The following is a 15018-nucleotide window of genomic DNA, read 5'->3' as shown; positions in this document are numbered from 1 at the left end:
GGGGCTCTGCGCGCGCCGGGAGGCCTATGTAGAATAGGCTTCCCGGCGCGCAGGGCCCTGCTCGCCTAAATCCGCCCGGTTTTGGGCGGATTTAGGCGAGCAGGGCTCTGAAAATCTACCCCTATCTGTTTAGCCCCCATTAGTCATGCCCTCGCTAATCTGGAGATTGGGTATCGAATTTTCGCTGACGATATATAGTTCTTTGTACCCATGAGTGGGACCAAAGACAAAGCCCTGCAGAAACTTTCTGTTTGCTTAAAGTATTTGAATCAGTGGTTGACAAAGAACAAACTTGTCTTGAATATGTCAAAAACAGTAATTTTGTACTTTGCAAGATATCCCACATGGGATTTTCCAAGGAATTTAGACATTGATGGGACATCAATTACTATTAGTGATAAAGTGAAAAATCTGGGTTTTAAATGGATACCAAGCTAACACTTCATCCTCAGATAAAAAAGGTAGAACAAACCTCATTCTTTAAACTATGGATACTTAGAAGAAATCAACTCTTTTTGGATGTTTCTGACTTAAAAATGCTGATTCACTCAATAGCCTTGTCCATCATTGATATTGTAGTGCTCTTTATTTGGGATTCCAAAAAATGTCATTTTAGCTTTACAACATGCATAAAATTCTGCCATGAGCATAATAGAGCAAATTCCATCTTATTTTCACATTACTCCATATCTGTTAAAACATCATTGGCTTCCTATGGCCTGGCGGATTAAATTTAGAGTTTTAATGATAGTATACAAAGGAATAAAAGGCATTGCACCTCATAGTATGAATACTGCTCTTAAGATGTATTGCCCAAACAGAACACTCCAGTCAAGATTCCAATTGAACCTAAATGTTCCTTCTTTTAAATGCATTTGTCTAGAAGAGTCTAGGGATCGTCTTTTTTGTATTCAGTGACCAAAATTGTTGAATGCATTATCTAAACAGTTAAAAATAGAACCAGTCAATTGATTTTAGGAAGATGCTAAAGGCCTATTTATTTATGCAGGCTTATCAGTTTTACCATTTAAATACCTCTCTATTAGATCTATTAGATAAGTTTATATGTCCTTTTATTTTAATTTTTGCTGTTTTTATTTACCATTGTTGCTTATTTGACTATATAGATTTATTGTAAATTGCCTAGAATTGTAAAATAACCCATCCCCTCCCTCACCTTAACCCACCTTCCTCCCTTCCCTCACTCCATCCCCTTCCTTTCTTTCATTCATTCATTCATTCATTCATTCAATTTTCACCTTCCTCCTTAATATCTCTCTTCCTTCTAGTACTCCTCCTTTCTCCTCATTCACTTCCCTTCCCCTACTCTGATCCCCACTCATCGTTATCTTCCAGTGCTGTGGCTCTTCTGTCATTGAAGGGGCCTGGCTTCCTCAATAGAGTTTGCTTCCAGTGCTGTAGCTCAGCTGGCAAAACCTGACCTTTCACCTAGCATTATGGCTCCAGTATTACTTTTGGGGCTTGGCCTCCCTGCCAGCACCTGCTTTCAGTAAGCGGCTGTAGTATTCCTAGTGGGGCCTGGCCTCCCGACCAGCATTAGCTTCCAGCAGCATAGCTCTGATGTCACTGGCAGGGCCAGGCCTCCTCACCAGCACCTGCTTCCGTCATTGCGCATACCTTCTTCTGGTACCACTGGACCTGGGAACACCCACCAGCCTTTCTTTCATCGTCTTCTGGTTCTGCTGGTGGGGCTTAGGAAACCCCATCAACTTTACTGCTACCACTGCAGTGGGCCAGATCTGACCACAAAAAGGAAAAGTATGGTGGGCCAGAAAATTGTGTTTCATGGGCTATGGTTTGGGGACCCCTAGCCTAATGGACTCATATAGAGTTGACTGCTAGAAATATTTATATTCATTGTAATACACAATCTGCTTGGCATTAAATAATTTGATGTACTTTTGTACTCACTTTCTTCTTTGGTTGAATTTACAGGCTCCATGGTCCTTGGTATTCTGGCTTACTTATGAACAAATTCGAAGGATTTCCGGAGTTAGTTCTTTTTAAGGTTCTAAAATGTATAGCATATCCAGTTTGAGAAGAATTTTTACACTACTCTGAGCGGGTCCCTTCATAACAATACACTCTGAACACATAACTTCATTTTGTAAAACCAAGCATTTTTAGAATCAAAAATGGGTTTTGTAATGTTAAGAAAATGCACTGGAATTTGAAAGTAAAATAGACTGTAATGATGCTTTGAACTGAGATTATGGGATATTATTGTGCAATTTAGTTCCATTGAGAATTCATATCTAGTGTTGATCTCAGTACCCATTTGAAAAAGATATCTTTAAGAAATTATGATATTATACTCATGACTTAATATTAGCCAGATGGTACTGCATAGCTGCCTCTGTTATTATGGAAAAAGCTTTATACTGCCAGTGAAGTCTCATAAAGGAAATAAAGACCCAAATGCAATTTTTTTTAATAATCCTAAGATGCTGCATCAGAGAGCATATGTCTGAAATGTGAAAACTGATAAAAATACAGACTTCAGAAAATGTTCTTTGTAATAAGACTCATTTGTGAATATGAGAATAGTCATCCATATCAAATATGTTCACAATGTTTTTATAGTACTGGCAGTAACCACTGATTTCAAATAAATTAATAATGCTGTTAAAACAGTAGAAGAGCACTTTTGTAAAAATGTTAAATCATTTTTTTAAATTATACATGTTATGATTTTAAATAAAAAATACATTTTCCAAACAATCTTTTATAATTGTATGATTAGTAATAATAGATGGCAAAGCCCAAGAACCATTGTAGGGCTTTCAGCCCCACCAGCTGTGGCCAGTCTCAAATAGCCGTTAATTTATCAGGATCCATATGTAATCCTGTCCGAGAAATAATGTACCCTAGGCAAGGGCAATTTGTCCTGGTCAAAGGAGCATTTTTCCAGTTTGGCGTAAAGCTGGTGTTCCCAAAAGCATCATAAGACCTGTCGTACATGTCTTCGATGCTGGTCCTGTATCTTGGAGAATATGAGGATGTAGTCCAAATATATAATGACATACAAATAAAGGAGGTCCCGGAATATCTCATTCACCATTGCTTGAAAAACTCCCATATTCTCATCATGTTAACCAGTCTTGTTAACTAGCGATGGTTGAGAAGGACCGTCACTAGTTAACAAGACTGTGGATGGGGGTGGAGCAGACTAAACTCCGTTTACAGAAGAGAATGTATGGGAGGAGCTAGGAAAACTGAAAGTGGACAAAGCCATGGGGCCTGATGAGGTTCATCCCAGCAGATGAGGGAAGGAAGGAAGACTCCAGCGCCAGCAGGCTGGCACCCATACTCCAACTGCCCCTAGGCCCACCCACCATCACCAACAAGGACGCAAGAGCCCAGCAGCCATGCTGGGAGATGCAAGAGCCCAGCAGCCACGCTGGGAGACTGCGGCCCCAACTCCAACAGTGCGGGCAGGAGGCTGCGGTTAGAGGCGCTTCTTCTCCTAGCAGGTGAGGGAGGGAAGGAAGACTGGCGCCAGCAGGTTGGCACCCATACTCCGACTGCCCCTAGGCCCGCCCACCACCATCAAAGTGGATGCAAGAGCCTGGCAGCCACGCCAGAGGTGCACGCATGAAGGAGCAAGACAAAAGAGCTTGCCCCTTTGTGCGTGCCCGAAATGCGTGCCTACATCATTTTATACAACAATTAGCATACAGAAGTACAGACAGGAAGAAACCTACAGAAGTGCTAACCCACTCCCCCATCTACCTCAAGGAGCCTGAACTAACTCCTAAATAATTACTAAAATAAGGCCAATAACAATCTACATAAATGGAGCCAAGCCCATTCCAAACAGCAATAACACTGGAACCAACCTACCCCACTGAATCCATAACAGGACAAGGAATATATGGCAATCTCCACAGAACCTCCCATTACAAGCAAAAAAAAACAGCATAAAGCTGATCTACCCCAAGATAAGTAACAACTCTCATACAACCTCGCCTTGCCCTAATGCTGACTCTCTTTTACTAAATGTCTAATCACTGACTAAGAAAATCCCATTGATAATCTACTTGAAGAATAAAAACCTACCATCTTCAGCATCACTGAAGCATAGCTGAAAGACAGCGATAACATTCTCTTAAATCAAATTGATAACCCCAATTAAGATATCTTTCACTTCCTCAAACACAAACGTAAAGGTGGGGATATTTTAATAATCAGTAAAAAAGAACTAAAACTTAAACCTTACAAAGTAGAGATTAACCCCCCCCCCAACGAGGTGGCAATATTAAAATCAACCCAATTAAATATAGGTACTATTGCCCTCCTGGAACACTCCAAAAAGACTGCTCACCATTAATGGACATTTTCACAAAAGCAGTTCCATCTCCTGAATCCACAATAATTGTTGGGGACTTTAACCTACATGTCAACAGCATACTAAAAAATACTGCAAATGAAATCTTCCTAGATACGATGGAAGCAATGGGCTGGTCACAATTTATAACTAATCCCACTCATAAAGCAAGTCACATCCTTGACCTAATATTCGCCAACCACAAGAACTGCAAAATCAATACATCCCACCACATACTACTTTGGTCTGATCACCAACTAATAAAAGCAGATATATCCCTCCTAAACACACAAATTAATCTTGCATATTAATCGATCATTCACATACAGAAAAAAGATAGATCCGAAAATACTTGAAGAGTATTAAAAATAAGATAACTGATCTTAAGTATGATAATGCCTCCTCAGCTTTTGACTTCTGGGGAAAAAATCATCAATGAGATAGTCGATAACCTGTGCCCAGTCCAGAGAAAAACTTTCCAAAATGAATGCAACACCTCTAAAATGAAGAAACTCTGGTATAATGAAGAGCTAAGATACCAAACAAACCCTTAGAAAATCTGAAATGTTATGGGGGAAATGCCAATCTACAGAATCTCTAGAAAAATACAAATCCTTAACAAATTACCATGAACATATCAATAAAGCAAACAAAAGGCTATTATGTTAAACAGATTCATGGTGTAATATTAAAATCAAACCTACTATTCGAAACAGTCAAAAACCTAATCAAGGACCCATTTTCATCAATCACAAATAACCACAACTTTACAAAGAACTCCTGCAATGAATATGCCACCTCATTGCTAGACAAAATCAATAGGTTAAAAACACAATTCTCCATCTGTTTACCAACAAAAGAACAGGAAGAAAAAACACGGGCAAGCAAATAAACAGGAAGAAAACATGAGCAAGCAAAATGGAGCACTTTTGACACAGGATCAAAACTTAAAACTGACGAAATTACAAAAATTAAACCAGCTACCCACCCTCTGAACCCAATCCCTGCAAATTCTCTGTAAACAGTACACAGCGTGATAACTTCAACAATCAAAACTATGAACAACTATTCACTATGGGGCGGATTTTAAAAGGAGCGCGAATAGCCTACTTTTGTTTGCGCTCCAGGCGCAAACAAAAGTACGCTGGATTTTAGTAGATACGCGCGGAGCCGCGCGTATCTGCTAAAAACCTGGATCGGCGCGCGCAAGGCTATCGATTTCGTATAGCCGGCGCGCGCCGAGCCGCGCAGCCTACCCCCATTCCCTCCAAGGCCGCTCCGAAATCGGAGCGGCCTCGGAGGGAACTTTCCTTTGCCCTCCCCTCACCTTCCCCTCCCTTCCCCTACCTAACCCACCCACCCGGCCCTGTCTAAGCCCCCCCCTTACCTTTGTCGGGGGATTTACGCCTCCCAGAGGGAGGCGTAAATCCCCGCGCGTCAGCGGGCCTCCTGCGCGCCGGGCCGCGACCTGGGGGCGGGTCCGGAGGACGCGGCCATGCCCCCGGGCCCGCCCCCGGAACGCTCCCGACACGCCCCGAAAACACCGCGCGGTTCGGGCCCGCCCCCGACACGCCCCCCGACACGCCCCCTCCGAAAACCCCGGGACTTAGCGAGTCCCGGGGCTCTGCGCGCGCCGGTAGGCCTATGTAAAATAGGCTTACCGGCGCGCAGGGCCCTGCTCACCTAAATCCGCCCGGTTTTGGGCGGATTTAGGCGAGCAGGGCTCTGAAAATCCGCCCCTATCAGAAGGATAGTTGGTCCCTGTCTCTTTTTTCCACTTTCCCCGCAGTTAGATTTTTCCTAATTCTTTGTCCAGGGTCACTCTTTGTTTCTTCTCATTCCCCTATATTTTCCTTTCCTCTCTCTCTCTCACACACACATACACACACAAAGGCTCATGCTTTCTCTCAGACTCCCATCCACACACAAGCTCTCACTCACACACTCAGGCTCCCATTCTTTCACACACAAACATCCTCACTCGGGCTCCCATTCTTTCAAGTGCAAACACCCGCACTCAGGCTCCCATTCTTTCACACGCAAACACCCACACTAAGGCTCCCATTCTCATGCACAAATACCTATACGCTGGCTCGCATTCTCACACACACCGGACCTCACCACCAAAACTCTTCTTCTGGGCTGCTGTCACGGTATTACGGCAGCAGGCTTTCTCCTTCGCCAAGGGGATCTGCTCCTGTGGTGGCCTTGCTTCAGTGGAGCCAGACTTCTTTGCTGCCACGGGGATGGGCACCCATGGCGGCCTTGCTTTAGCAGGGCTGGACTTTGCTGCCACGGGAATGGGGTCCCGAGGAGGCCTTGTTTCAGTAGAACCAGACTTCTTTGCCGCCGTGGGGATAGGCTCCTGTGGCAGCCTTGCTTTGGCAGGCCTGGACTTCTTCTTCGCCGCTACCGGAATGGGCTCCTGTGGTGGTTTCGCTTCAGTGACGCCTTTGTCGCTGTGGGGATGGGCTCCCTTGGCAGCTTGCTCAGCAGGACTTCTTCAGCCACCGTGATGATGGGATCGGTGGTAGCCAGGCCTCTTTTGGTGTTGGGCAGCCTTGATTGGCTGGGTCTGACCCTAAAGTGGGTGGAACATGGCCCACCCAGGCCCACTCGTGGCTAAGAACGAATGCACTTTTAGGCTAATGATTTTTGAACTGAAAATGGAAGCAGATGGTGAGTTAATGTAGTTTAGCGGGAAGAGGGAGGTAATATGGTTGTAACAACATAGCAGGAATATAAGTCAAACAGCTGAATTTTGAAGACTGTAGCATGCAAGTCCAGTTCAGGGGGATATCTGTGAGGTTACTGGAGTCCAAATGGGAGGAAATGAGAGCATGGATAAAAGTCTTGGTAGTGTTCTAGTCATCAACAGTGACACTTGATAGTTGAATCTAAGATCTAGAGCCCATGATTACAAGGTTCCTCAGGAATCCCTAGTAAATGGCCCCTGGCTGAGGGCTATCACTGCAGTTGTTATGCCTAAGTGAACTGAGAGGAAAAAAAAAGAGAAGAAAAATCCATTGGTAATTGCATATGAAATCTTTTTGGATTGGCAGTTACCTCTTGCAATTTTGAGCTCCCAGTTTAATTGAAACTGGCCTCAATAGGGTTACGATGTCATGAGCCCCCATCTGCAAATACATAGGATTTTTACTCCATTTATACTTCCACCTGCCTCCCCCCCAACACATCTATGGGGACCTTAGTTTTCAGTTTAAACCAATTTTCACCCATAAATTCCTGAATTTTTCCAAAAGTGACAATTGGTTTAAACTGATTTATACCCTAATTTTAAGCTGATTAAAAAGCAGCTGCAGATTAAGCATCTCAAGGGCTTCAGCAACTGCTGGAAGCCAGTGTGGGCTGAAAGTGTTTCAAGTCCCCCCTCCCCAAGTGTAAGTGCTCAATTTCCATTGCCACGGATGTGCTATTTCAAGTCCCACCTTCCCCTCCTACCAACATAAGAACATAAGAAATTGCCATGCTGGATCAGACCAAGGGTCCATCAAGCCCAGCATCCTGTTTCCAACAGAGGCCAAACCAGGCTTCAAGAACCTGGCAATTACCCAAACACCAAGAAGATCCCATGCTACTGATGCAATTAATAGCGGTGGCTATTCCTTAAGTAAACTTGATTAATAGCAGTTAATGGACTTCTCCTCCAAGAACTTATCCAAACCTTTTTTTTTAATTGATAATTTTATTAAACTTTTAACATTACAATGTCAATATGAATACAGAATACATCCCCAAATCCCCCCCCCACCCCTATCCTCGCCAGCGTAGTGGAGCTTTAGCCAAGCTGTTGCAGGATTCAAAGACATCAGAGTTGAACAGTGGCGTCCCCCCTGTATACCATAATATCAAGTTACACAATGCTTGAAAAAGAGACATGCCACCTTGAAAGCACAATGAAAGACAATTTAGAATGATACATTCCCACTCATGTTGCTATGAATCAATTCATTCCCCCATCTATCATCTCAGGTTACATTGAGCAATGTAATCAATAAATAGTTGCCAAGATTTAATAAAAGACAACATTCTCCCGTATTTGGTAGCTGTTAAAGAGGCCAGCTGGTAGTATATATGAAGTTTATCGATGACATCCGGTAATTGGGGCACCTGTTCTGTTTTCCACCACGCTGCTATCAATGTATGAGCAGCAATAAAAGTATGAGAATAGAAATGCTGCTGGGTCTTATTTAGGTCATCAGGTTAAACATGCAATAGGGCAGTAATGGCAGAGGCGGGAAGAGTAACTTGGAGCAGGCATCTTAACCAGGTGAAAAGAATCTCCCAAAGGGTCTGAATTTTCTGGCAGGTCCACCAGATATGGAAATAAGTTCCACTACTGCCACAGTTTCACCAGCAGGAATCCGATGCAGCCGGATATATCCTGTGAATTTTACCTGGGGTGAAATACCATCTATATATCATTTTATAGCAATTTTCATGCAATCCGGCTGAGATTGAACATCTCCTGGCAAAATGAAGTATGACCTCCCATGTCTGAGAGCTCAACTGCTCCCCCAGGTCTACCGCCCACTGTCTCGCAAAGTTGCTGATCTCCTGTTTGTCCGGGAATAGGGCATGATATATCTTAGAAATAGGACCCTTTATTCTGTCACTATACTGGGCCAAAGACTCAAACAGCGAGCGGCCTGGTCGAAGCATTTTAGTGCAATGAAGAGACTGAATAAAGTGGGCCACTAGAGCATACGCCAGAAAATCTTTCAGGCTAAAGGGAAAGGTATCCATTAGTCCCTGCAAGGATAGGATCGATCCTTGTGTCATCATGTGCCCAATTGTGGTAACACCCTTATCTCTCCAGACATTTAACTGGGAGGTCTGATAACCTGTCGGCATTCGACTGTTATGGAGTAGGGAAATTTGATAAAAGTACTTGTATGTCCCAACTACTTGCTTGCTGCTCTGCTTCCAAATGTGCAAAGTGACTTTTAGGGACCATGCAATGTCCTTAACTGGCCTCCAAGTATTCCGTGGTTGCCAGACTATGGCCCGTAAAGCCATTGGGCCTAATATGGCTTGTTCAATAGACACCCATTGCTTAAGTTCCGTATTACGATGGATATTATGGCTCATAACTGAGCCGCCCTATAGTACCATAGGAGGTTAGGTACTTCCAACCCCCCCTGTGACTTCGGGAGATAAAGAACCTGACGCGCTAGGTGGGGGAGACGCCTACACCAAATGAAATAAAAAATCCGCTTTTGCTAGTGTCGGATCATGTGAGAGGAGACGTCTGCCGGTAGGGAGGAGAACATGTAGAGAAATTTAGGCAGGACTGCCATTTTGGCTATTGCTATTCTTCCCAACCATGAGAAAGTGCCCCTGCTCCACCAACTCATATCTAGGGTTAGGCTATTGATCAATGGTGTATAATTTAGATTATAAAGATCAGGTAATCTGGCTGTTAAAAAAATCCCCAAATATTTTATATGAGACTTAGCCCACCTATATGGAAACTTATTACGAATATTTTGCACTTCAGCTGGGCCCAAGGTCACATTGAGCAACTCTGACTTAGAGAGGTTCACCTTAAGGCCGGCTACTTTTCCAAAGCTGTTTATTTCACGGGTAACCCCCTCCAGTGATAAGGCCGGATCCGTTAATGTTAATAGAATATCATCAGCAAACAGTGATGCTTTGTACTCCTCAGACCCTAAGTGAACCCCATGTATATCTATAGCCTTATGGATCCTGGTCACTAGAGGTTCAAGATACAAGGCAAATAGCAAGGGAGACAATGGACATCCCTGCCTAGTGCCTCTTCCTATAGAGAAAGCAGGGCCGTATCCACTATTCACTTTGACCCTGGCAGAGGGTTTATCATACAGCTGTTGTACCCATTGCAAAAAGAAGGGCCCAAATGCCATATGCTTTAAGGTAGAAAAAAGAAAGGGCCAATGAACTAAATCAAATGCCTTTTCAGCATCAAGAGATAATAATACCACAGGGGTCTTAGTTCTACGGACCCACCATATGAGGTTGATGACTTTTCGTATATTATCTGCCGCCATGCGCTGTGGAATGAACCCTACCTGATCAGAATGGACAAACTGTGAGAGAAATTTATTGAGTCTTTGAGCTAGAACCCGGGCCAGGATTTTGAGATCTACATTGATAAGCGAGATGGGCCTATAGGAGCCACATTGTGCTGGGTCTCGTCCAGGCTTAGCAATAACAGTGATACCAGCTGTATTATTATGGGGCCCAATGCCCTTGCCCTCCCTAAGGTTATTAAAATACTGGGCTAGGGGTTCTGCTACTATGGATAGACATTTTTTATAGTAAACCCCAGAGAGACCATCAAGTCCGGGAGACTTGCCAGATTTCAGGGATTTGATCACCATCTCAACCTCGCTGGAAAGGATCGGAGCGGCCAGGCTCTGTCGTTGTTCAAGTGTCAAATTAGGCAACTCTAAGTCTTATAAATATGCATTTATATCGGTTTGTTGAATGGATCCCTCTGACCTGTACAGAGACTGAAAAAACTCCGAAAAGATGCTGCAAATTCCCTCCGAGGCAGTTAAGATATCCCCTAATGTATTTTAGTTTTTGGAATATTATTTTGGGAAGTCCGGGCCTGAAGTTGGCAGGCTAAGAAGCGACCCGCCTTATTCCCGCCCTCATAGTATTTCTGTTTTCCCGTCGATAGCAGGAATGAATTAGCCATGCTGTCCTGGGATCTGTCAATCAGGTCCGGGAGGCGGAGCTTGACAAAGCAGAGGTTAGCTTTTTTGTTCCTCTGCGGCTGCGCGTGGGTTCCCGCGCAGGAAGTACAGATTCTCCTCAGTCTGTTTTTTCCGCGCGCGGGATCGCACGCGGAGCTATTCTCTCCTCATGTCGAAATCGGGCTTCAAACGCTGCTGCTGTGGAAAGGTGATGTCGGTCACGGATAACCATGACCGATGTTACCGCTGCCTCGGCAGCAGTCATGACGTCCCGAATTGTCAATTTTGTGTGAAAATGTCTCCGAGAGCCAAAAGACAAAGGGCCTATCGGCTCCAAGAGCTCTTGAGCACCTCGGAACCCTCAGATGTCCACTCTTCACCGGGACCGGTGAAGAAACTAAAATATTCGACTCCACGATCAGCAGTGTCGGATCCGGCTCAACAGGTACAAGGGAAACAGGGCGCGGTACGTCCCGAACTTCTAGCCCCTTCTAGCCGAGACCAACTGCCAAATAGGAAAAAAATGGCGCCGGAAGTCTTAGGCCGTGACAAGGCGCAGACAAAAATATCTAGGTCACATAGACCAGGGAAACCACGGCGCCATGAAACATTGCGCCATGCGCCGCCGACGTCTTCTACGGCGCAAAAGTCTTCCCACCGTAGGGGGGAAAAGGACCATACGGCGCCGAAGGAACAATCACCGGCACGGGAAAGGATCCAAAAGCCAGCGGCGCCGAGTACGGCGCGGAAGCATCTGACGCCGGGTACGGAACAAACGCCAGTGACGCCGAGTACGGCGCGGGAGCCTACGGCGCCGAGCAAGGCGCAACAGCCATCGGAGCCGAGTACGGCGCGGCAGCCATCGGCGCCGAGCAAGGCGCCGGACCCATCGCCGCCGAGTAAAGCGCCTCCTATGACACCGAGACCGACTGTGGCGCAGGAGCCATCGTCAAAGAAGCAGTCAAAACCTTCGGCGCCGAAGCAGACGCAAAAACACCAAAGTTCCAAAGAAAAACAAAAACCAACAAAAATACCATCTCAATTGGAATCAATTGAACTGTCTACGGTGCGTTCAACCACAAGGTCATCTGAGACGTCTAACAGACATACCTCAAAATCAAATTTAACACGCCCAAAAGGGGCTTTCATCTGTGAACCTACAGAAAGAAGACCAGAGTTATACTCTTTGTCAGGCAAAGAACAACTCAGTGAACATTCTCGCAAGCGAAAACAAAGCTCCTCATCTAGAGACTCCAGAGATAGACGATCATCTTGCTCTCATCAGGAGTCAAGGAAGTCACACCAGTCAAGGTCAAAACACCAGGTACATGGGCATAAATCTCATCATAGACACCATGATGGGACAAAAGATAGCCCAGACACTTCCAGATCGTCCTGGAGATCCCAATCACGAGAGACACAATCTCCAATTTATGTGACATCTTCTCAAGCATCTTCCCCGTCAAAACCTTCGGACGAGGGAACACATTGGTCCAAACCAGCTAAGAAACAACAAAAGCCAGATTTGCCACAAGCTTCTAAAGATGCTTTTTGGCAACTATCGCAATCCTTGGCTGGTTTTTATAGCACGTTGGAATCATCCTTTGCGTTAGGGAAAGCACCCTCTGATACTGAAACACAGCCAAAGTCTCCTCCTCCGAAGACCAGAACAGAAGACGCACCAACCTCGCCTGAGGGGATAACTCCACAACCCTCCCCAGCACGTTCCACCGTGCCGGAACCATATGACTCCATTACTGATTCACCCAACTCGTCAACAGGATTTCCCTCCGACGGGCCAGAAGGTCAACAAGAGCCTTATTCGCCACCTGAGGACCTATCTTACCCTCGCTTTTTAGAGAAAATGGGTAATATACTCCAATTACAATTCCAAAAGGAACCCGACCCCAGGGCTGAAACCCTTGGGTTATTGAAAATATTCGATGTTCCGGGGGAACCCACCACGCTTCCTCCCCATGATCTCCTACATCGGCTTTTACTTAAGTCATGGGAGACTCCACAGTCAATACAACCAGTGTCACGGAAATCTGACATCAAATTCCGCAACAAAAAGGAAACCCCTTATGCCCTTCCACAATTGCAGCACGAATCAGTAATAGTGGAATCCGCAATGCAAAGATTTAAAAAATCAAAACTTCATGCCACCTACCCTCCCAATAAGGATCATAAATTCCTAGATGAGATGGGTAGAAAAATTTATCAAAACGCCATGCTGACTACACGTATTATGCACCACCAATTTTATATGGTGCAATACATGTACGAGTGTATCCAGGCCACAAAAGGCTTACTAGCCACAACGCGTGAACAAATGCCCCAGACACTACATGATATGGAGGAATGCTCTAGGCACCTCCTCCGTTCAGTATACGAGGGCATGGAAACATCATCAAGAGCTTCAGCAACTGCAATAGCAGCACGTAGGACGGCGTGGCTTCGTTCAAGCTCTATAAGAGAAGACGTCCATGAGAAACTAGCCAATCTTCCTTGCACGGGAGAGCATCTATTCAGTACTAAACTACAAGAAACGGTGGGGAAACTGAAGGAAGAAGCTTTGGCAGTACAGTCGTTGCAGTTCCATCCGACGTACCAAACCTCAAGGCGCTTCTACCAGTACCCTCGTAGATCCTCATATGGACGAAGATCATATAGGTCGTACCAGGGATATCGCCCTCAAACCTATCCTAATTATCAAAGACAACAAACACAACATCAACAGCCTCAACTGCCACGTAGAGGCAAACCACGGGCACAACGCCAGCAAACCCAACAACAGCCTGCGGCCGCCAAGCCGGCACAATCTTTTTGAACCTAATGCCATTACCACAACCGTCACCACCGCCAGGGAGGATCCAGTCTTGTCTACATATGTGGAACCACATAACATCGGATCAATGGGTTCTGGACATTGTAAGCCAAGGGTATCGTTTACACTTCCAAACAAAACCAACCCTACCCCAATTCGCATCTACAGGAAATACGAGGGCTCACCCACACCTCCAACAGGAGATAACCAATCTTTGCCAATCAAGTGCCATTGCGCTCCTCTCCAGGATCCACCACAATCAGGGATTCTATTCACCTTATTTCCTGATTCCCAAGAAGTCGGGGGGCCTGCGACCCATCTTAGACCTCAGAGAGCTCAACAAATTTCTAGTAAAGGAGAAATTCAAGATGGTATCGCTGAAATCAATCCTTCCACTATTACAACCCAACGATTGGATGTGTTCCATCGACCTGAAAGATGCTTATACTCACATTCCAATTCACCCTACTTCTTGGCGGTACCTATGTTTTCGTTACAAACACAGACATTACCAATACAGGGTACTCCCCTTTGGGTTGTCAGCGGCACCCAGAGTGTTCACCAAATGTATGGTAGTGGTGGTGGCACATCTCCGAAAACAGGGAATGACTATATTCCCATATCTGGACGATTGGTTAGTAGTGGCTCAGACCAGGGAACTACTACTATCCCATCTACAACAGATCCTTCAATGCCTGCAGCACTTAGGACTAGTAGTCAATTTTCAGAAATCTCAACTCCAACCGACGCAGCAACTCCAATTTATAGGAGCAAACCTGGACACTATACAAGCCAGGGCATATCTGCCGCACGACAGACAAATGCAGTTACGACAGCTCTTACAGAGTTTATGGACGAAACAAGTCACAACGGCACGCCAGGTGCTAGTAATCCTAGGCCACATGGCAGCCGCCAATTTCTTAGTCCCCAATACCAAATTACATATAAGAAGGTTACAGTGGGGACTCAAACGACAGTGGAAACAACACTCGCAACCTCTCTCGCAACCAATCAACCTGACCAAGGATATGAAAAGAGACATCTCTTGGTGGCTCCTGCCGTCAACACTGGTGAAAGGAGCTCTATTTCAACCACCCATTCACAATGCAGTCCTAACGACAGATGCTTCCCGGAAAGGA

General features: G+C 45.1%; 1 protein-coding gene across 3 annotated transcripts in view; it reads left to right on the top strand.

Moving 5' to 3' along the window:
* SLC25A27 (solute carrier family 25 member 27) overlaps positions 1-2732 on the top strand; it is a 156919-nt gene extending 154187 nt beyond the window's left edge. For all 3 annotated transcript variants that reach the window (XM_029596063.1, XM_029596062.1, XM_029596060.1), the window contains one exon: positions 1957-2732. In XM_029596063.1, the coding sequence (XP_029451923.1) occupies positions 1957-2028 (72 nt within the window). In that variant the 3' untranslated portion in view covers positions 2029-2732. The remainder of the gene's footprint in view (positions 1-1956) is intronic.
* Positions 2733-15018: the final 12286 nt, after the last annotated feature.

This window comes from Rhinatrema bivittatum, chromosome 3, assembly GCF_901001135.1.
Source record: "Rhinatrema bivittatum chromosome 3, aRhiBiv1.1, whole genome shotgun sequence".
Taxonomy (NCBI): domain Eukaryota; kingdom Metazoa; phylum Chordata; class Amphibia; order Gymnophiona; family Rhinatrematidae; genus Rhinatrema; species Rhinatrema bivittatum.
Note: the sequence above shows the minus strand (reverse complement) of the source record. Positions and strands in the feature narration are given on the sequence as shown.